Source organism: Uloborus diversus, chromosome 1, assembly GCF_026930045.1.
Source record: "Uloborus diversus isolate 005 chromosome 1, Udiv.v.3.1, whole genome shotgun sequence".
Classification (NCBI taxonomy): Eukaryota; Metazoa; Arthropoda; class Arachnida; order Araneae; family Uloboridae; genus Uloborus; species Uloborus diversus.
This window is the reverse complement of record NC_072731.1, coordinates 142,360,338-142,383,938: the sequence shown is the minus strand read 5'-3', so window position 1 is coordinate 142,383,938 and position 23,601 is coordinate 142,360,338. Positions and strand designations below refer to the sequence as shown.

The following is a 23,601-nucleotide window of genomic DNA, read 5'->3' as shown; positions in this document are numbered from 1 at the left end:
GATCCGATTCCAAAATCGCTTAAGACAAAAACTAAAACATAATGTGAGTTATGATTTCTTTTTGAAATTTTGAAAGTTTTCGACGAGACAAAAGTGGCTCATTATATTAATGGTTTATTTAATCTGAATAAATATCCGCGTTTAAGATCAAAATATGGGAGAAAACTGAACTTATCATATGCAATGTACCGACACCCCGGTTATCTCATCCAGAGACGGCAGTTTCATCCTTGTTTGAACTCATCAGTTTGGAAGAGGAAATAGCCGAGCTGGAGGCAGATGTCATCTCATTGAGCTGAGAGCGCCAACAAACTGGTAAATAAAGTAAATTTATCTCACCAGGGAGACAAATTGACATTATCTTCTGGGTATACTGCATGCAGTTCCTGGTCCTTAGTCCTGGTTTAGGGACGGTAACTTACTGCTTGAAATCATTACGTTTATAAATAATCATGCATGCTTTTTACTTGTATACAGTCTCGTGCTGGATGTTCACGTATAAGGCAATATGCTTTCATGCTTCATACATGCGATCAGTGTTAGATGAACATTTATATCATACTGTATACGGATTTGTGAAAGCAAGATATATCCATTACATTGTCAAATGCGCTCTCGAAAAAACTTTACAAGAACTACCAATTTGTTAGGAGCTTTTCAATAATAATGCTTTTTCTTTCTTTTTTTTTTTGTGTAGCAATAAAACTACATTAGCACGATGACTTCCTATTTTCCTTAAAAGGCACTACATTTTTATTCACTGTAACTTGTGTCTTATACAGTTTGTCAATAAAAAGCGTTTTCAGTCATTTCTTATTGTTTTCTACTTTGTTGATATTTTCCAGCGCATGAAATTAATTAAATAATATTTTTGAAGCCTGAAAACAATGAATCAATCTTCTCCGCAGGCATTCTTGCATTAAAATAACTATAATTACATTAGCTTTTGGATAGTAGTAGGCAATTATTTAAGATGCGGGGTTGAGTAATTAGTTTCCAAGAGTATGGGATCTCAAGGAACTTCATAGGAAGAGAAGGAAGAAATTGCTGTAGTAAAAATATCATCTAAGAGAATTACGGTGCTTTAACAACTTTGCTTAAAAGAAAATACTCTCAGAAATAACCATTTTTGCAGAATATTTTACTTTTCTATAATTTACATTTTTGAAGGGGTCCTTTAAAGCAGAATGAAAAAATAAATTTGTTAAATAACTAATTGTTAATTTTTGGTTTCCTCTGCTACTCGAACAACATCAATTCCCTCCCCTTACATATATCAAAAGGTAAGGTTAAAACTGAAAAACAGCGGTAAAAAAAAATTTGTGTCGGCGAAAAGTAAGCGACACCCTTTTTTTGTAACGAAATTTTTTTATAAGGATATTCTAGTTTTATAACAAGTCAATGGAAAAGGCTTTTCTGAGGATTGAATTGGGAAGGTACAATTGAACAAATTAATTTACATTAGTTGCTACATTTAAATTATTTTATTTCTACATATTGAAACTGTTGAATTGTTGATTTTCTGTAAAAACATTTTGAAAGATATTATAGTAGTTCAATCAACTACATTTACTTACTAACAAGTAAATGTTGTTGTTTGATGAAATAACATTCCGAAATCTAAAAAGAAAAAAAGTATATAAAGCCATCAGTATCAATAATCAGAACAAAGGTATTCAAAGGTAGCATTTAATTTGGGACGAAGGGAGAGTCGCTTTTTTCTCAACCCAAAAATCAGAAGCTATTTTTATAGATTGAATCTTGACATTTGGATGTTTTTGTAAGGTCTGCGAATATTTTTGTGTTTTTTACTGATAACTCCCTTTATTGAATGGAGCAAAATAAGTAAAAATAGACTTTTTGCAATAGTTTTATTTTTTCAAGCAACGAACTTGCCTTTAATGACATTATACAAGGCTTGGACGCAGACTGTAACTAAAACTATTTTTGAGTAATTATGGACTGGTTTAAACTCTAGCATAAAAGCTATTGGTAAATGTTTAATGCGTACATTCTTAAATTATTTCTGATAAAATTTGTTCATATTAAATGTTCAACATATATCGTGAGTTTGAAGATCTTACCGTAAGAGTCTAATGGTTATTTTTATTTTCATTCTTTTCGTAACTAAACAAAAATTAATCATACCATTAGAATAAGTATGGGGAAATCTCAGCCCTTGTTTTAAAATTTGATAATTCCCACAAAAATTATTATTCAGGTATTCAGGTAAATCAGGTGAAACAAAAAAAAAAAAGAAAGAAAGAAAAAGTAAGGATTATACAGATTAACGAACAATTATTTCGTCTCGTATGAGCTTAATCGTAATTAAAATGTATTTAATGTCATGATTTGTTTTGACTTCTTTTTACCTTCAATGATATTTTTTTAAAAGATTAAGCATTCTTCAATTTTACTTAAATTAATTCTTTTCCTTTTTTAAAAATTAAAGTCGGATGCCAAGAATAAAGTACATAAAAACTCGGCTTATATAACTAAAATGTACTTTGATTTGAATTCAGTTGCATGTGTTGCGACTATCTCATTAACTTTTTCAATTAGTGTTTCGTAAAAAAACATGTTTGGTGAAGAGCGACTCGATGTCTGATTACAAAAGAAGTTTACTTCTGATTTGAAATAAACTGAAGAGAGAATAGGATATCTTGATGCAGTTTTGCCAAGAGGAAAATCCAGAAAGATTGAAGTTGTTGGTGGAATCCCTAAAGGCAAGTAATGATGCGAAACGAAAAAGAACTTCCCCTATCTTGTCAAAGTGGCTAATGATCCAGCAACCACTTTTCCAGGAGATTGCCAGCTTATCCGAGCAAATTGTAAAGTATTTAGCAATCTGGGGGTAAATTTGCTTTTATTTGTTAGAACTCACATTAGATAGTTTTGATCTAAGAATAAGAATGTTGCTATCTAAAGTTAACCGTATCCAGTTTTGAAACTAAGAAGACAAAATACATGCTGCAGCATAGGCGCCCATATGCAAAATTGTAAGGGGGGGGGGGCTCAGAAATTTTAACCATGGTTTAGCAGGATATTTTCCCCATGGAGGCAGATTTCAAGACAGATTAGAGTCATTAAAATTTGACATTTTTAATTATTTATTCATTAATGACTAGAGAAGAAATATTTTTATATTTTTGCGAAGAAAAAAGTACTAAAAGCAAGGAAGTTCTAATTTTCAAGGGGGGCTTGAGGCCCCCTTGCCACCCTATATGGTCGCCCTTGTGCTGCAGTGAAGCTACTCGCTGTTTTGCAATTACTTGGAAAAATAAATTCTACATTAGTACACTGCAAGTGATTGAATGGGTAAAATAATGCTGAATGCATAATTAGTGTCAAATGTATGCAACAGAGGGTGTTTATAACAGGGCTGTGGAGTCGGAGTCGGAGTCGGACTGATTTTTAGGTAAAGGAGTCGGAGTCGGAGTTGTTAGAAAACATGCCGACTCCGACTCCGCGCTTTTTTTTTTCTTTCCCTTTCGCTGACTCTCCTTGCATTTTTTAAAAACTGACTTCCAATTGGTTCGATTACATGTATGAAAAGATACTAATGAGAAAATAACTGCCATTATGGCAATCAGCTAACTTGAATGCTTACAGAACTTTCTGTAGCCGTCCCCTAGTTTGCTTGCTTTTTAACTTAACTAATAGCAACTGTCAGCAAACGGTTTGGTTGCCTAACATTTTCAAGTAATCACTTACAAATAAAAATAGAAATATAGTGTTTTGTTCGATCTCAGTTGTAAAATAGTAAAAGAAACGTAACAAATTAGTAAGTTGAGGCCCGTAGCTAATGTTGAAACGTTTAAGGGTGAACGGCAAATTCAAAAAAGTTCTGGTGCGAAAGCACGAATCCAAAAGATCCGACGAAATAATCTAATGTTTTTTTTCTTTATTAAGACTATTTATAAGCTTGGTTCTCACTAAAAAGTATGGAACAAAATAAGTGTAAATGATTTCTTGATTACAACACTCAATAATTGCAGTTAATCTTAAAATCTTCATATTAAGGTTAACTCTAAAGCAGCAAATAAAATTTAAATTAAAAATTTTGCGAATGAGAAACATAGGTATAGTAAAAGCTATTCGTACAAATTTGTATACCGCCGCATTTTGTGTAAAATTAGCTCCTGATGTATATGCGCCCTATTTTCGTTGCAATTTTATTGATAAAATATAATTTAAAATATATTCGCGAAAATTTTCAGAATTAAAGTATTTATATTTTTTTTATAAACTCTGAAATTAACTTTGGTTACCATCTACCAGATGGGTGTCACCCTAGGCAAACCACCCCCTCTCAAGAACTTGGATTTAGAAAAAAAGGTTTTTGTTTTCCCTTCAAAAATTAAAAGCACACGATTTGATCAATGTCTATTTGTTAAACATTAAAGGGGAGCAAATTACAGATAATCCTTTTCAAATTTTTTAAAAGGGATTTTTAAGTCATCTCACTTTTTAACTCGTAACTATTGGAAAATTAGATTTTTAAATTGAATTTCTGACGTTGTATGCGTCTTGGGTTTACAATAAAAAACAAAATGCGAAATTTTCATAAAAAGGAATTAATACTTCAATCTCCGTTTAGAGGTTTTCCCCCTTCCCCTGAAGGGAGAGAGGGAGTTGAAAAAATACAATTAAAAAAAAAATCCGGAGTCGGAGTCGGGCGTTTCAAAATCCAGGAGTCGGAGTCGGGGTCGGAGTCGGCCATTTTCCTTCCGACTCCGCAGCCCTGGTTTATAAAGTCTTGCTTTGAAATGCAAGATGTTGATTTTAAAGCTTGTGCCACGCGCTAACGCAGCTAGAATTTACTTTTTAGGTGTGATGATGAGTTGACCGTAACAGTTCTTACGAACAGTTATATAGAATTGGTAATATGTGTTTAAAAAAAAATGATTCTGGGAGTTCGACTCTCAGCCCCCTCACGGTGCTTCTGGGGTTTATTCTTTTCATAGACGACATTTTCAGTTTTCGATATTAGCGCTACCTGCATGCCTTAAACAAATATTGCACCAATGGGGAAAAATTGATGAGATAACGATTTAAAGGTGGAAAAATGCATATTTTAAAAATGATATCTGCTTCCAACTCAATTGTTGACTATTGCAGACTGTTAAATCTATAACCCGGACAACACTGCAGTCTCGGGATGTCCCAACCAAGCTGTCGGTATACTGCATGTAAATGTGCTTGATCAGTGCAAGGTTTAATAATCACTCAAATATATTGCTGCAACGAAATTCAAAGTTTTGGTTAGCATTAATACTCATCTAAGGTAAGTGCGGGTATTAAGGCCTGTCGGCTAATAAGGCCTAAACAACAAAAATACAATTTAAAATGTTCGTATCCACTGAAGGACGCACTCGTTGGTAGCTCACACTCATATATGGCACTTCATACTGGTGGCGACATGTTGGTCACTTGCTGTGACCAGTGCGACGCGATTCGTTTGCGCGGAGCGGTTGTGAAACACAAATAGTAAAAAACCATCCTGCTGAATGTTAAATATTTTTTTTAATATTACACTTTTAGGTATAGTTTTGCTCTCCAGTTTTCCGTTGCCAATGCTTATATCGATCTTTGATGTCTGAATTATATATATAAACCAATTATTGTACTTTTGCGTACTTCTTTGTACACGATGTTAGTGGCTACTCCTTCGTTTTTGCAACAATGTTTGTCAGATTTACATCTTATTTTAAATCCTTCCCAATATATTAAAGATGTTTATAAGTAGTTTCTACTATTCACTAATTGTTCTGTGTTATAGTAGTACCCCAAGCTGACTTTCTAAAAAGCTTTTACCACATGGTTTACAGTTCTAGTTCGGACGATGAAAAGACAATGTGCGGCTCGCTCCTTTGAAAAGCACAGCATTTCAGGAAAATATGCTTACACCAGAGAAAATTATAAAAAAAACCCTCAATATTTAGAAGAAAAGCCATTAATTATCAGAGAACCTCATTCATCAAAGACTTGTTTGACAGAAACAAGAAAGAGGAGAAAATAAAAAAGAAGAAAACCCTCAATGAAGAAAATTATACTAAAGAAAACGATGCTACTTGGTACTATCACACACTTGTGAGAGGATAAGATGAACGACATGAAACTATATCTAAAATGCGGCAAGTGGTATCATAAGGAATTCGTCGGTGTGACAGTCTATGACAATGATAATTTTTGAGTGGCTTGACAGTTGTTAAACAAAGATTTTTTTTTTTTGTCATTTTGAATACTTTAAGCATGATTAATGCATATATATTACAATTGATCTTAATTATCAATGTTAGACGCTTATTTTAAATATTTACGAGTGTTAAAGTTATTAGGCCTTATTACCCTACCATAGTAGAATAAGGCCTAGTGACAAGGTTTTAAAAAAGTATTTCATACTTGTATTCTGCAAAACTGATTTTTTTTTTGGAAGTTTTTTGTAGTAATTGATCTGTATGTTTAATTAATATTGCAATTTGTTGGCTCGGATATATAGTTTGTGTTTTATTTCAAATCTCCCATTGGTAAGCCTTATTACCTGCACCGACTTAATATGGATTTTACTGTTGATTAAACATTAACTTGTTTTAAAACTCGTCAGAAAGGGGGAATATTCAATGTAACCTTCCCACAATCAATATAAATATTACATGACCAAAGAAATTATCATGAATATCAGTACTAAATAATAAACATTTAGCCATTCTTCTAATAATGATGCAAATAACAGATATGAATCTTCGAAAATCGTCCTTTGGTCCCTTATTCATAATAGGTGCAGTATATGTACGGCGTCACACTTTTTTAGCAATCCCTTCCCCTCCTTTCCTTTTTGTCACAAAGTGTCCCACTTCACTTTATCCCTTGTCATTTGTCACGCTTTTTCATAAGCATATTGTTAATACAGTCTGAGTAAAAACTTTAAGTCCAGTGCACTTTTTTGAGAAATTGGACACACCTTAATCTTAGAATCGAAAAGTCATATGAGTGATAATTATTAACCTTAAATACAAGTAAAAAAGACAAAAAAATTTAATTGTAAGTGTTTCATTATCAGAAAATATTAGAGATCAATATTTGAACCTGAGTAAAATCTTTAAGGACAACAAAGAAAAAAGCATATGAGGACAAAAATTCAAATATTTATAAGCTTGTGTGGGAGCCATTCCTTCAAATTACTTCAAATATTCTTGTTTTCAAGAATGAAACTAGTTTTTGACAAAATTCGGGATGCATTTTTTACCATTCATCTTCGATAGTAGATTTCAGCTCTATTGATGAAGTAAAATGTCTCTCCTTTGCATAAACTCCTGTTGCTAAGTCACCCAATAAGTTCTCTATTGGGTTAAGATCTGGTGACTTAGTTGGTATTTCAAAGTTTCAACATTGTTTACTTGGAGCCTATTTTTTGCACTGTTACTCGGCTGGATAGATGCATTGTTTTGCTGATATTTTAAATTTTCTCCAGCAATAAATTCGGCATTTGGTAAAAGATGACTTGGGAGGACATTTTGATATGCTGTGAGTTCATTTTACCTGAAACAAACGCAACTGAGCACACAACATTGTAAGCAAAGCGCTCACAAGTTCTGACAGAGCCTCCATCTAATTGGCGCTAGTAGAATATTTTTTTCTTTTCTTAAATCATGCCAATAGTACTTCCATCCGTTTGGTCCAAACTCCACTTCTTTCTGTTAAAAAAAATTATTTGTATCCATTGGTTATCCCAGATCATGATTTCCTAGCTAAAGTTGAAACGCTCTATATTGTATATTCAATAATTGAGGTTTAAGCAATTTTGCAGCATTAATGAAACTTCCACACCTTCTAATTGTGTTATATATCATTTTTTGGCAAACATTTAAACCTATCGTCTGAACAAGTTTCCTGGTTGAGTACTTTTCAGGTAATGTAAGTTTCCAAACTCTTCTTCCATGACGCGAGGACAAAGCTTTAAGTTTTCCCGGGTTTTCTTTTTATCCTCATTGCGTTTAAATCAAACAAAAATGTTGACTTCAGTCTTCGTTCTTCCTATTTTTTCGCAATAGTACGCCTACTTATCCTTGTTGAAGAAAAAGCTTCAATCTGCCCTCTTTCTTGAACAGTTAACTGTTTACCTTACGATATCGTCACAAGTAAAATAAAAACTTTGAAGAAATTAATCACAAAACTGCAAGTGGAAGGGTTTTCACAATCATGTCAACTGAGGTGACATTTGTTACAGTATAAGTACTTGCATTTTTTAAAAAAATACTAGTGACCTCAAAGTTTTTACTCAAGCTGAAACGCTAACTTTGGATAAACCACTGCTTTTCTGGTTATTGCATGCTTTACAAATCCTATTTGTTGCGTTATTTCTTACTAATGAACATTAATAATTAATAATACAATAATATTAAAATCCCTTTAATTTCATTTTCCTTTTTTCAAAGAAAATTATACTGGCCTTAAGTTTTTACTCAGGCTGTAAAAAGCATGTTACGTCCCACTTCTTGTTACCACCTCGCTCCATTTCGTCGCAAACTGTCCGAACTTCACGAACTCCCTTCAAAACGTGACATAATTTGTGGACGACCTATTTCTATAATATAACTAAATTTCAAGTTTTTATGTTGCGAATAATTCCTCCGGACATATCTCAGTCTTCTTCAGATCCCGAATGAGTTTAAAGAGCTGTTGTCTCAAAGTTTTAGCTAGCTATTTTTGCGTATCCTAACGAAACAGTTCACTAATGTCACTTTTTGCAGTAGTACCGTAAAACAGTACAACTTTAGACCAGTGATGCAACTTCAGACCATTGAAGGAATCTAGTAGTATGTGCCATTTAGTGGTCCTTGGAGCAAAGAGAGCTAAAGTCTTTTAAACAATTCAGTAGGTTCGCAAGTTTTGTCCAGCGAAGTTCATGTTGTTTGCCCCAAGCTCCAGCGTTATCATTCTCGTGTCAACATTTATTTGTGTTGAGAGGTTTTTTGAAATTTTTGCTTCGGATCTCAAAGTTTCCTTCGAAACCTTCACTGGTGGACAATTGCTAAGTACGGATTCCAATGGGCTATGTAGCGTTCTAAAAAGTAAATATAACTTGATGCTAAGTGAAATACACTAATGCCAGAGCTCCAGAACATTGCAATGACGATAATTTGTGTTCTGAAATCCAGAGGGCGTTAAAAAGTGTTCAAAGGGCGAAACGGTCATTTTGGGCTGAATACGTAAAAGTGAATAAATGTAATTACCGCCACCAGGTGATCCGACGTAAGATGTCAATATGGGATATGACTAAAATGGAGAACCAGGCAAGCTTTCAAACGTCATGTGATGCTTTACACATTACCCAGCAGCTGTTGGTAGATATGTATGGTAGTGTACGGTTAAATTCTCGAACTTTTTTGGCAAAAATAAAGGAAATATGAAGAAAAATACACATAAAGTGGTCTAAAGTTGTATGGTTTTACGGTACTTCCCATAAATAATAACAATACTTAGAAGGTACATTCATTTTTTATGACTACTTTATTTTAGTTGCAGTTGATTTTGAACAATTCATCCAAAATATTCTTTATGAACATACATAGCACTTTATGTGTAGTAAATAGTTTGATAATGTAACAATTTATGTACAACAATATAGCAAGTGTTAATTTTAAATATGAGAGCAATAGAAGAGTTATAAAATATGAAATACATAGATTTCAATCAAGTATAAATCAATAAAATTTTGTTCTGATACGTGATATAAAATTAAACAGGGACACTAAAAATCAGTTTCAAGAATACAAAAGTACACCCACTAGCATTAGAAAAGTACATCATCTGGATAAGCAGAAATGAATAAAATAGAATTTATACCAAAATTATAATTATTAAATATCGTTTTGGAAATATACTGGCAGTGAAATGCTAGTAAATGTTTTTTCCAAATTGGGCATCATAAAAAAGTCAGTTCAAATATTTTTTGATAAAATTGTTGTACTTGTATATAGTTAAATTTTATTGATTTTTATCCAATTAGTAACAACATGTCAAGTTGGATAAATAATACGCAAAGATAGTTTTTAACGAACGTCTTAACAATGCAATAGATTTTGAAACTGGAGAAATACAGAAATTATGGTTTTTTTAAGTTAAAAATGCTATGTTTCGTTTCGGTTTCAGGAGACTGTCCCCTTTTCACAGTCCACCTGAAGATGAAAGCACGCTAGAGATACTTGAAAGAGGAACATATTCGTTATCAACTTTGTAAAAAATCAAATATTGTATACGTAAGTATTGTAAAAATAGAAGCGACAAACAAATAAAATTTACATTAAAAAAAAAAAACGATTTTCTTGAGCCAGGCTATTTTTTGTCTTTATTTCTGAAGTTAAAATATCGGAAATGACGTCATACTCGACCACAACGTCAATGTCGTAAATCGCTACAGCATTATGTAAAGGCATTTAAATGCACGCCGGAAAAGCATTTCTACTTTTGTTTTTTAGATCTTTTTAGAAGCATAAATACATTATTTGCAAAATTAACCGTAAATAAACTCAAACTGGATAATTTTGATAAAAGCTATTTAGATAATATTTGAATGAGCAATGGTAAATAAACCTACCGAAATAAATGTCACTTAAGGAAAAATTTCTAGTCTGACATATCCCTGTGTTAACTATAGCCATTTGAAGTTTTAAGAGAAAAAGACAGTAAGAAAGTTCCAAGAAACTAACTCCCATTGATGTGCACAAAAATAAAAAAGAACAAACTAAGCAAATATGCATACGTTTTCCTTTTTTTTTTTTTTTTCAGGAATCCGTTTTTACCAGCTTTCAGTTACTGTTTGACCGCGGATTGTTTGTAATTTGGCAATCTGCCAAGTAAAGACTATTCCATCTGAATGAATCTAGCAGAAGAGAAGGGGGAAAAACGATGGGATTTTGATGCACGCGTTATATAATGTCACTAGTGCCTTATTCATTTATTGCATTCTCTAAAATAAAATAAGGGAAAACAAAAATAGTTACCATGGAAACAACAAAAGGAAAAGAAAATATTTTCATTTCGTTCAGGAACGTAAAAGCAAAATGGGAAGCTCGAAACGTGAATAAATAAATCAATGCTCGTTGTGAATAAATAAATCAATTAATTTTTGCCGTGATAATATAGATCGAAGGTAGTTTGGATTAAAAAAATGTTGCTGAAAGCAAATTTTCATTTTTACAAAACTAAGACTAACTAATAGAGAGGCAAAAGTGCACTTCTGTAACAAACCAACTAACACCCCTATAAACTAATAAATACGTCCATTTCCGCCTATAAACCGGATACTAGCCTTTCCATGTAATCGATGGTCAGACAGTCTAGCGTGCAAATAAAATAGCGCGAGTTCGACTGTATATAATTTGACTTTGAAGTATCTTTAAAAGTTTTAATGAAAACTGTTGTACGTTTTAAGCCGCAGCTATCGTATAAAATTTTAGTCTTGAAGGATAAAGGGACGTAAGACTTGATGATAGCACCAGTTTTATTGTAATCTCTAATGAGAACAAAAGAAAACACCCTATACAATATGCGTTGTTTAAATAGAAATTTTTACATTTATCTGGAGGTATGAAAGTTTTTATTTTTGTATTTTTCGTTATGAAGAAAGGAAAAGAAAGCAGTAGAAATTGGACACAAACGGTTACCAGCGTTCTGATATACTCGTTACTAATGTATGTATGCACTGGGCGGTGATGCAAGAAAATACATCTTCGGCGACAAAAGTTCTCGCAGCTTTGCAAATTAATTGAAATGGAAAAACAAATGAAACAACTACAAAAAACGAAAAAAAAAAAAAACTTTCAGAAGTTTTAGTCAGAGGCCACATGATGTACTATATCGTTATTGAAATAAATATATATATATATATATATTAAAATAGCAGAGTACAATATTATATTACAAATGAGGCAGTGAGAAGCAAAGGGATGGAAGTGGTAAAATTAAAAATTTAAGGATATATACATGGTAGGTGAACCTCTCCTCTGTCTTGAGTCAGGAGATGGTACTAGTAGCTCTGGTATGTGCGGTTTTACAACATGTTTTATAAAAACTTTTTCATGAAAGCCTACCTAGGATATGATCTTTAAAAGCGTTTTACTCAAAATTTGAAAATGTTCACTGACATCCCTTTGCTTCTCACTGCCTCCTATATAAAACAAATCTAAATGTTAGTGAGGAGTATTTGCCGTAGGAAGGGCAGTATCTGCAAATTGCCTCAAATATGTTATGTAAATTTTCATGTAAATTTCAGGAAGATTTAAAGTAAAATGAAAACAAAGAAAGAAAAAGAAAAGAAAACATACGTGAATGCAGTCATTTTGTACACCTCTAACAAGCGTATTTCACAAAGTGAAAATCTGATCAAAAATTCAGTCAAAAGTATTTTAACATTTTTCATTTCAAATAAAAATTAGCATAATAGAAAGGGGAAGGAGAAATCGAAAATTTCAAAATATTACATTTTCAATAATTGTTATATATTTTTTAAAGTTAAAGGTTCCGAACATTTTAAATACTAAAATCAAACTAATATGCATCTGTTCCCGTTCTTGGTCTTATAAAATTAGTTTCTTATGGAATTGCTTACTATCGTGGTCCTTCACCATTTTCGTCTACATCACTCCTGAAACCATCAGGAGTATTTTCACGCATTAAAAGAAACACTATAAGCACATTTGTGTGTTTGAAAAACTTCGAACAAAAGAAAGCAGCAAAGAAATTACAACAAACCAAAGCAATTAATTAGAATAAAATAAATAAATACAGTGCAGCTAATAACTTTTTCCATAAAAACTTCTTTGGCAGTTTTCAGAGGGGAAAAACAGAACATCCTGCATCCAGCAACCAACATTCAGCGTCCAGCCCCTGTAATTTATTGGAATTTTGACGTATTGAATTCAAATTATGTTTTTTGCAACCGTGAATTGCGATAGGACCTTTCTCATTGGGTTTCTTGTTTATACAAATAGTTCTTTTTGCAACCATAATTGCGAAAAAAATAATTTGAATTCAATACGTCGAAATTCAAATGAATGCCAGGGGTTGGATATTGTGTGCTGGATGCTGTTTTTGTCTTCAGAGAATGTAAGAGGGTCGGGTACAAATAAAAGTCGATTCCGGGAATATGAACAACACCACCACCGAGGAGGAGGAACATTCTCGCGGAGGCCCGTGAATTTTTCGGAGTTCTTTTAAGTTCTACAACCCGTGCAGTTAAAATTAAAGAACTAATATTTCATGCAAAAAATTCAGATATAGAGTAATTCTGGCTCTTTGATTATTTCTTCTTGAAAAGATTTAACATTCTATTTAAATAAATTCACAACATCACATGATTACAATTTATATTTTGTAATTCATAAAATACAAATAATTGTGACAAAAATATCTTTTATCCTCAGTGCAAATGAAAAATCAGTTCAGCAATTATACTAATTTCATTTATGTTAATCTGACTGTAATGAAATTATATTGGAAGAGTCAGAAGGACTACTACGTAAGAATAGGACAATTTCGTTTTTGCGGATACAAAATGCGTAAGATTATTTCTAATTTGTTCAGTAAGGTATAGCAGCTTCAGACTGTTGCTTGATGCTAATTTGCTACTTTTACTGAACATGCTAGAAATTTTTTTTAACCTTTTGTTTCACCATGAATGCAGCTGTCCCGTTCCTATCGCCATCCTATTCCTTTCATCTGTCCCCTAAGTTTGAATTTTAGTACAATCTGTTCTACTTAAAAGTAATAAACAATCATAAACTTTCCGAAACTTCAAATTAGTTTCAGAATTAAGTTTTTGACAGTTAAAAAAAATAAGTCAGTAATTGTTAAAGCAAACAAAATATCAGCACAGATATAATATTTATGGTAAAATTTCTTCAATACCATCTTTCTCAAAAGACACAAGCAAAACATTTATTTTTACAAAAGCGTAATTAGATAATCCAGAGAAAAGGAATGTTCCAAGTATGCTTTCAAAGCATGAAGTTCAGAACTACAATCTATTTTCTTTAGCTTAAAACTCTTAAAACAACCCTGTAAGGTACACCTTATCTCTTAACTGAAGTTCTAAAACTCTATTATTCATAAAAAGTGATTTAAATTTAAGGCGTTTTAATGAATTTGTAAAGTGATTCACACTAGTTAGCCGCTGATTCTAAAGCGTTCTATTTAGACGTATTTGTATAGGTACTTAGACATTACTGGGAGAGAATGTACAAGTTCTAAAATCTGAGATATATGATACTTGTAACTGATATAATCAGTATCTTTGTATATAGTTAATTATCAACTAGATATTAATGCTATATATATGTATATCAAGCAACTGTAAACTTAAAGCTACATTTTATACAAACATACATAGGGCAATGCTCATTTTTCCTTTGTCTAAAAGCTGAAGTTAGAACCATTGCATTCTCTCTCAGAAAGATACTGAACCCTTTTTTCTTTCGGAGTATTAGGACGGAGAAACCGTTATATATTCGATTCTAAGCCTAGCTATTCTAATTTTTAACTTGCAGAAAAAATGTCCGATGAATTTTCCGAAGTCTTGTTACTGGCACTTTGATTAGATGCATCGTCACTAACACTAAAATACTTGCATAGTGTTTTCAAATCAATGAGATGTGTATAAAGATTTATTAATTTTGCATATTTTTGAGCTTCGCTTTCGAGAGTTCAGTTTCAAGTTTAAAACAGTACAAACACGTATATACAACTTATTGAACATGGAGGATGAATAAAAGATATTCTACGAAACTCTCCATCGATAGATTGCAACTTGAAATAAAAATGCATGTCATTTGAATAACTTTCATAAGTTATTTTTCTACACATGTTATATTTCTCTTCTTGTTTCGATATTTTATATCAGGATTTTATTTCCCTAATGTCTGGAAGCCGTTCTTATCCCCTTTTCCTTGAAAGTAAAAAGAAAAAGAAAAATATGCATGAAAGAGCTTAAATATTATTTGAAAAATATTCAAGTTGAAAAAAAATAATATTGTTCAATAGTTGATTTGAAAAAGATTCTAAAATAAAGTATTTGAAAGTTACGTTGCGTGATCAGCTGTTGGTCCGACTGTACTACCCTGTTACATTTTAAAGGCATTGCCCACTTCGAATATGTTTGAATGAAACTTGGCTAGTAGACCCCATTCCCATGTTTCTTCCTTTTTTTAAACTTGGAGAAAATATCCTTTTATTTTTTAACAATTGGAAAAAGGTAACAGTAGAGTCCACGGGAAAATTTATATCGTATATAAGTTCGTTATTTTTCTTATTTGACAATAGCAAAGGCATTTTTTGAACAATTGAAAATTCATTTGCCTTCAAGCAGTTTGTAACAAGGTGTTTTTCAAACTATGTAAAATCCGTATTAGCTTATTTCTTAACTGATTGAGCATTTTCTTTGAAGTTATACTTTTTATAATGCATTATTTGTTTTGTTGCTCATGTTTTTGATACAAGTGAGGAAAAAACAGAGACTGGCTTACTCTGTACTGAATTTTCTATCAGAAAATTCAGTACAGAGTAAGCCAAACCGATGTCGAAACACTGAAAATAACAGGAATATGAAAAGAAAGAAATACAATATCTGATTAGATCCGCAAAGTAATTATTTATTTTATAGTAAATTGATTAAAGTAACCAAACTACCATTCCAATGCTACATTATGATTGAGGACATTTTGTGCGTAGGTTTTCTTCTAAATAGATGATGTGGTAATTATGTAGCAATTGTTAGCTTTTTTCTAGCCGTAGGGGAAGTTTATGCACATCTCATTGAATACACTATGCTAAATAGCTCTAAGGACTGGGCTTACGCTTTAAAAATATTTTTCTCTTTGCAGTTTTTGTATTCTAATAACAAGTCGATTTCTACTCTTAAAGCTCCATTGCCGACCTGATCAATCTATTTTTAATTTTTATCGCAAAAACTCTAAAAAGTATCTTCTAAAAATGTCCAATGGTTTCATGCCACTTTTGATGCATTGTCATCAAAACGAGATCATTACATTTTGATTTGAAACAGTGAATAAATTTACGAATTAACCTTTCAGTTTCCCCCTTTTCTTCAAGGTGGTTTGAGCAACGTCTTTTGAATGAACGCCAGTTTCTGTTCCAAAAGGCGCTTTTCCTTCAGTGTGTCTTGTAACCTGTTCAGCAACGCTCGTTCCGAGTCTTGCCAGAATTTGACGATTTCTTCTTTGCTCATTGACAGCAACCTCAACTCGTCAATGGCATATGACGACTTCCAGGTTGCACTTAGGTTGTCAAATTCTAAGGATTCGAATCTTTCCTTGTTGTCACTCACTGATAACGAGTCTTTTCTTGTTTCTCTGATGTCATCCAGAGACCTGACTCTCGGAAAAGGTATGAAACCAGCTGTTGCCCATGGATCCTGTCGCCTTTGAATTGCAGCCAGATCTCCTGTGCTGGCACTCAGACGGGTACGAATGCGATTGAATGTTACAGAACTAGCAGAACTGTACGATTCTACCAATGATTCAGGTTCTTCTGGTGAATCTGAACAATATCTGGAAAAAAAAATCATTAATGTGCGTAAAAGACATAGCAGAATCAACGTAAGTTAAAATTAAATTTTAAAGATATCGTACATCATGAAGCTAGTAGGGAAAACTTCAAGTCAGTTTGTGCTTAAAAAGAAATTTCACGCCGATTAATCAACGGGTTGATTCTAACAATAGATTTTAATGGAATATTGATTTAGTCTGGTTTCTATTTTTACGGCACATGTTAATGACAATATTTTCAAATGATGTTGGTTTTTCATAATTCCTAAAGCAGTTTAAAAGGCATAAATAGGTTCGAATCATGTAATATGCTTTAGCTTGCATTGTAATTTGTACATATTTTTCTTTAATTAAAACGCAACGTGTTTAAGTGTCTATAAAATGGTGCTTATTTGATAAGGAACGCAATTTAGGAGGCCAATGATGAAATGATTCGTGTAAAAACCGTACCTTGATGAAATGATCTATCACAAAAACGTTTACTATCTGCAAAAAGCAAAAAAAAAAAAAAAAAGAGTTGACACCACGTTGACTTTTACATCTTGCTGGGAGTTCATTGGTGGTGGTTCGTCATGTAAAGCCTAACTAACAGCTGTAGCACGTGAACATACGAATTCAACATAAGGTCTATGATGTCAAATTTGATTCTTGTACCTATAAAAAAAGAATGGGAAGTCCTTTTTCAAGTTAAAAACACAGACTCTTCTTCAGGTTGTGCCACTTTTTGAAATGTTGCCAGTTGTTATATAGTTTATATTACTAACAGCACTAACGATTCTGGTAGATGTTGCCTCATTTTATGTACTTTTTTTGGATTTTTAGCAGGTATTTTCAGTTGCATAGTGAAGTTAAAATTTGCTGTAGCAGCCTTTTCTTAAAATTTAAAAGAAACTTGAAACTGTTAGAAGGCAGGTCAGGTTACTAAAATAAATTTATTTAGAAAAAAGTAGCTTAATGCAAATTATTGATATAATTTAAATTTCTTTGGTTTTTGTTCAGTTCTTTCAGTTAATATAATTTATCAATTAATCAAATATTAAAGCAATACTATGCTGAGCAATTTTTAATAACTTACCTGTACGAATGCTGAATAACTGTAACTTGCGTAAGGTTCTGCATACTGGACGCTATTCTTAATCTTTGATGATAATCGTCTTCGTCGTCTTCTTCCTCTTCATCATCCTCACTGTCATCATCGTCATCATCTTCTCCGTGTTCATCTGTTTCCCAATGGACCACGCTAGCTACCTTTGGAGATGTAAGTTGCTGTCGAGAATCCTCCCAAGAAGGTGGTTTTGCTTCATTTTGCACTCGTACCCTGAATACGAAACATAAGGAAGATAATTTATTGAAAAGAAGCTATTGCGTTATTTTTACTTGCGTATTTTAATATAACTTGAAATTTTATGACTGATCTTGTAAAAAGAAAAGACCTGTTTCAAAAAGCAGTTTAATTTATTCCAAACAATATAAAACATTATCTTTATGTAATACTTACACTTTCCTTATTTCTTGAATCATATCAAAAAATTGTGACTTGCTTTTCCTTCTTCTAGCTTCTTCTTTAAATTTCTGAAAATAGAGATAATTTCTGAATTATTATCACAAATGTAACGAAATAGTAGTTTAAGAGAAAACCTTTTAAAAAAGTAAAATAAAATTAAAGTTGGCAAATTCACAGCGCAGTGTTTTCATTTTTCCTATCACTGACGAAACAAAAAACCTTTTTTATTTGTAAAGAAAGGTACTTACACATAATCAGTAAATTAATTTTTTAAAATAAGTTATTTATTTATGAGTGAAAACATTTAGTAAATATTTTAACTTTCATTTTGTCATTCGACATTTTACACGCAGTAATAGTTGGTCTTAGATGTTTAAATTCCTTGTAGTTTCTCTGCAGAACAACTATCAGTTAAATCATCTATTAACATGCAACATGATGACCCGAGGCAGGTTCGAAGGCATTTAATAGTTTTCTTCAATTCATACTTCTGTAATAAAAAATACATAGCTTAAAATTCTTAGAAAAAACACGCTGTAAAAATTTAAAAACATGAATTAATTTCAAATAATATTGGTATAATAAATCAGTTGAGCTCGCGTGAGTAGTTGCAATATTCAAACAGAATGACTCAAAAGTAAGAGAAAATGAAGTTCCATACTTCCACCACTTCGTCAATAAAAACGCATAATTTTTTGAAGTTATGATTATAATGTAGAATAAGCCATTTAAACTTTCAGCATTTTTGAAAAAAGAAATTAAATTAATTTGAATTCTGACACTTTGAATTTAAATTATGTATTTCGCAATCACGAGCTGAAGCAGGACCCTACTCATTGGAGTTGTTTCTAGAAACGGCTCCTGTCCCCCAAGTTTGCCCCTTCTCCTGGGCAGTTACGTGTGTATAGTTGTGTGTGTGCGTAGGCGCACGTGCATGCATTTGTAGGCTTGTGTGTGTGCGTAGACCTGTGTGTATATGGGAGTGTGTATGTGTGTGAGCATGTGTGTGTACAAGACGTGGACGCCTCCGGTCAGGAAAAGGGGATTCCGACGCGCCTGCAGAGACCGGTGGGCGGTGGTGCTGCAGAGGCCCCTGGACCAAGCTGAAAAAGGAACGACAACGCCAAGGACGGTCAAGTGAGAACAATAAGCCATCGTGCTTGCTCCAAAAAAAAAAAAAAAAAAAATCCTATTACATTACGATAAAATTGAGCTGAAAGCTGAAGAATTTCACAACCTGTGTTTGAAAGTCGAATAATCTTTTTTTACTTCTATTTTTTTTGAATAGAAAATGTGCAATTTGTATTTAAAAGAAAAGAATAGAAAATAAAGCAAAAGAATTTAATACCTTTTTCACACTTTTTTGAAACAGACTTGCTATCTGTCCTTCCCGGAGATTAGAAATTATTTCTTTCACGGAGTGATGAGGTGAAACCAGCTCAACTGTATTGATGAACCGGTACAACTTCTGCAAAAGTTAAGAAAACTTATTTTCGTTCAAAGAAAAAAAAAGTGTGTTTTGTTATCGTTAATTAATATTTATCGTAATTTTGATCGACTATAATCCTTCAAATCGACAATTTGACTTTAACAAATGTAATTCCAGTCAGATCATCAGTCACGTTAAAAAATAAATAAAACGAGTTTTTTCTTTCTTTTTTATTAACTATTTCCCGAGCAAGCATTTAGCTTTTATTGCGAAGTACCTACTTGTTTGAGGAAGTTTTATTTCATCATCGGTTCAGCCAGAATATTGCTCAAAAATTGCTTAAAATCAGCATGTATGAGTTGCAAAATGAGACTACGGTAGTCGAAGTACAAACAAAAGAGATGAAAGGAATCAAAACTAAAATAGCACAAGTATAATCAAATTGCTTTTTTTTAAATACTGTATTCACAATTTTTTTTCATTGCTTATCCCTAGTTTCATACACAGTCTTGATGTTGATGATATTTCCTGCCCTGAATTAGACATGGGTAATGTCACTCTTTTAAACGATCCGTTCATCAGTGGATCGTTAGTTTTTTTTTTTTTACCGACACATTAAACTGGTTCAATCGAACAACTTCGTTCATAAAGAAAAGTTTTAACCTTAAAAATGTTCATTTCAAATCTATTAAATATCAATAATTGCAAATAACAAATTAATTTAATTGTAAGTAATTTTAAAAACCCGAGCTTTATGCTGTAAATATAATAATACTTATTTCATTAACTTAGCGGCGTAAACGAAATGGCGACGAAAAACTGAAGAACAAGTGATGCCGACTGCTTTAAAAATTACAAAATAAAAAAAGAGGAACAAATAACAATATGTTTACGTGTGTAGTACAGCTTCAAAAGTACAATTAGTGCGCAAATTACAAACTGTTTACCGTTCAAAAGAACGGCCATTTTTTTTTTTTGGGAGAGCCTACTTCACCGTTCAGTTCAAGGAGCCGGTGCTTTAAACCACTTCTTTCGCAAACGACACATTACCACATTTAAGCTGGTTTTTGACTTAGCATTATAATATAGTTTGCAAGTACAACCTAAAACAGCAAAATTTACCTATTCAAAAGGATTTTTTGCTGAACTTGATACCAGAAAGAAATTTTTCCAATGAGTTTGCGACATTATTCCTTGAAATGTGCATCAAGTATTATTATTTTTGTATTGAGGATTAAGTAAAATAAAAGTCCTGTGTATGCAGCAGAGATGAAAAAAAAAAAAAAAAGGTTTGAATGCCTCTAGCAAACTAAACGAAATTCCTTCTCTGTATATTAAATAAAAGTGCTTTTGTGCTTGTCAATAAAGCAACTTTTAGTTAAAAGTATTTTTATAAAGTTTTTCAGGCATTTAAAGTCTACATGGATCATTCCACGTCAAATCCCCTAAATTAAATAGTTGGCAGTGCCTCCGTCATGTCTCCGATTTTTTTCATTATTTTTTACGAATAGATATTTATGAAAAAAGCCCAAATTATTTTTTAAAGATTTTTTGAAGGAAAATTACGCTTTGGAGAATTTTTTCGAAAATTAGATTTTTGACCATTTTTCGGATTCACCGTTTTGGCATGAATTCAGAAAATCTTTCTAATTTCTTTATTTTTTCAAAGAATTAGGCTGAATTGGAATCAATTGCAAGCGAATATTTTTCTCTTTCAGTGTGAAACGACAGAAAGCATTCTATGGACAGTTAGACGTTGCCACTCTTTATCTTAAATCAGTTTTTATGTTTTTTTCAATTGGGAGATTAAATAAGTTATATCTCTGTGGAGTACCTACTACGATCTGCATCAATTTTTTTTTGTAGCATATTTAAATCATTCTCTTGCTATGTAGAAAAAAGTAGAAGGGTGTTTTTTGTTGTTTTGAAATAAAAAAAAAGTTTGTTTTGCAGAAAATACAAGTTTTCTATTACTTTAAATCCCTTTTAAGCTTAATAAAGGCCAAAAACGTTTCAGAACAATTAATACTGGACTCGCAAAGGATTTGTATCAATAGTTAATCGCAAAAAAAGTTGTTTACTTTTGAAAATATTTGTGCAAAAACCTCCGTTTCAGATTTCGCAAAAATAAATAAATAATAATAATAAAAGAACACTTTTGATTGAAAGTGTACTAAATATTAAGACTAATAATTTGAAGAATAGTATAAAAATATTTTTAATGGAATTATTTTGCTTTTTTTTGACATTAAAGGATGGGCGAAAAATACTGTTGAAAACTTTTCTTAGCATAATCTTGTTTGGATTACGTTACAACTGAGAATGAACTTCCACACTTACAGTAAGTACTCCAAATTTCTCTGAAGAAGATTGTTTTTGCTGATTGAAGTATGTTTCAAAACCTCTTTGAAACTTATTGATTGAAATTCTGACTTTTTCATTTTCTGATACAAAAGAAATAGTAAATTTGAAAAAAAAAAAAAAAAAGTGCCGTCCGCACAAGCATGCATTTCACATTTTATAATCGACGAAAGCTATGCGTCGATTAACTTTCAAAGCGAAAGAAGAATGATCCATATTACATGGGCATTGTAAGAGCGGAAGATCATTGTCAGGTGTTACGTACTCCAAACAATTTTAGGCTATGAAAACTTTTCAATAGTAATTATTCTTTTTTTCCCCCACCTTTAGTTGTCAAAAAAAAAAGCAAAATAATTCCATTAAAAATATTTTTTATACTATTCTTCAAATTATTATTCTTAATATTTAGTACACTTTTAATCAAGGTTTTTATTATTATTTCTTTATTTATTTTTGCGAAGTCTGAAACGGAGGTTTTTGCTCAATTCTTTTCCAAAGTAAACACCTTTTTAGCGATTAACTATTGATACAAATCCTTTGAGAGACCAGTATTAATTGTTCTGAAAAGTTTTTGGCCTTTTTTAAGCTTAAAAGGGATTTAAAGTAATAGAAAACTTGTATTTTCTGCAAAACAAACTTTATTTTTTTATTTCAAAACAACAAAAAACACCCTTTTACTTTTTTTCGACATAGCAAGAGAATGATTTAAATATGCAAAAAAAAAAAAAAAAAAATTGATGCAGGTCGTAGTAGGTACCCCGGAGATATAACTTATTTAATCTCCCAATTGAAAAAACATAAAAACTGACTTTAGATAAAGAGTGGCAACACCCAACTGTTCATAGAATACTTTCTGTCGCTCACAGTGAAAGAGAAAAATATTAGCTTGAAATTGATACCAAATTCAGCTTAATTTGTTAAAAATCAAGAAATTAGCGAGATTTTCTGAATTTATGCCAAAACGGTGATTTCGAAAAATGGACAAAAATCGAATTTTCGAAAAAAATCTCCAAAGCGTAACTCTCATTCAAAAAATCTAAAAAATAAATAAATAAATAAATAAAAAATAATTTGGGCTTTTCTCGTAGATATCTGTTTGTAAAAAAATAATGGACAAAATCTGAGGCATGACGGCACATGGCATTAGGCGATTTGACGTGAAATGCACATAGAAAATTAAAGAAAAAAACCTGAAGCATTATCGAAAGCTAATTAGTTATAATTATACTAAATTTGTTTTTTTTTTTTTAAATGTGTGAAAATTGTAGTTAAAAACATTACACTTAAAAAATCCATTAATAATTAATTTTTATTTTCGACCCCATTTTTACTACAAAATATTAATTACATATTATATTATTTAACAATGCAAAATAAATTAGATTATAATTATTGTTTAAAATCGATCGCTATGAGTTTTTAAAAGTTTCTTTTTCGCTTTTTATGAAAAAGTATTAAAATAACAAATAGCTTCTCTGTTTCAATCAAAAGAAAAGGTGCAACAAAAGATCTGAAACAGTAAAATATGTTAAATATATTTAAAATCCTATTTAGCGAACCGAAAACTAGAACCTTAAAAGCAGCATTTTGATTTTTTTCTCTTAAGCATGGAAAACGAAAAATATTGCAAAAACTCCAGAGAAACCTTTTTATTATTATTATACGATGAGGGCTTTTTCATTTACGAATTTTTTTCCGTTTTTTTTTCGTGGAAGGAATCATTTTTCTATGTTGCTTTTGTA

The 23,601-nt window shown here is 31.8% G+C and overlaps 1 protein-coding gene across 1 annotated transcript in view; it reads right to left on the bottom strand.

Annotated features, from left to right (window-relative positions):
* Positions 1–16,105: 16,105 nt before the first annotated feature.
* LOC129216037 (glutamate receptor ionotropic, NMDA 3A-like) overlaps positions 16,106–23,601 on the bottom strand; it is a 38,650-nt gene continuing 31,154 nt past the window's right edge. The window contains exons 9-12 of the mRNA XM_054850186.1: positions 19,418–19,537; positions 18,064–18,137; positions 17,641–17,883; positions 16,106–16,568 (exon numbers count right to left, since the gene is read on the bottom strand). Coding sequence (XP_054706161.1) covers positions 16,106–16,568; positions 17,641–17,883; positions 18,064–18,137; positions 19,418–19,537 — 900 coding nt within the window. The remainder of the gene's footprint in view (positions 16,569–17,640; positions 17,884–18,063; positions 18,138–19,417; positions 19,538–23,601) is intronic.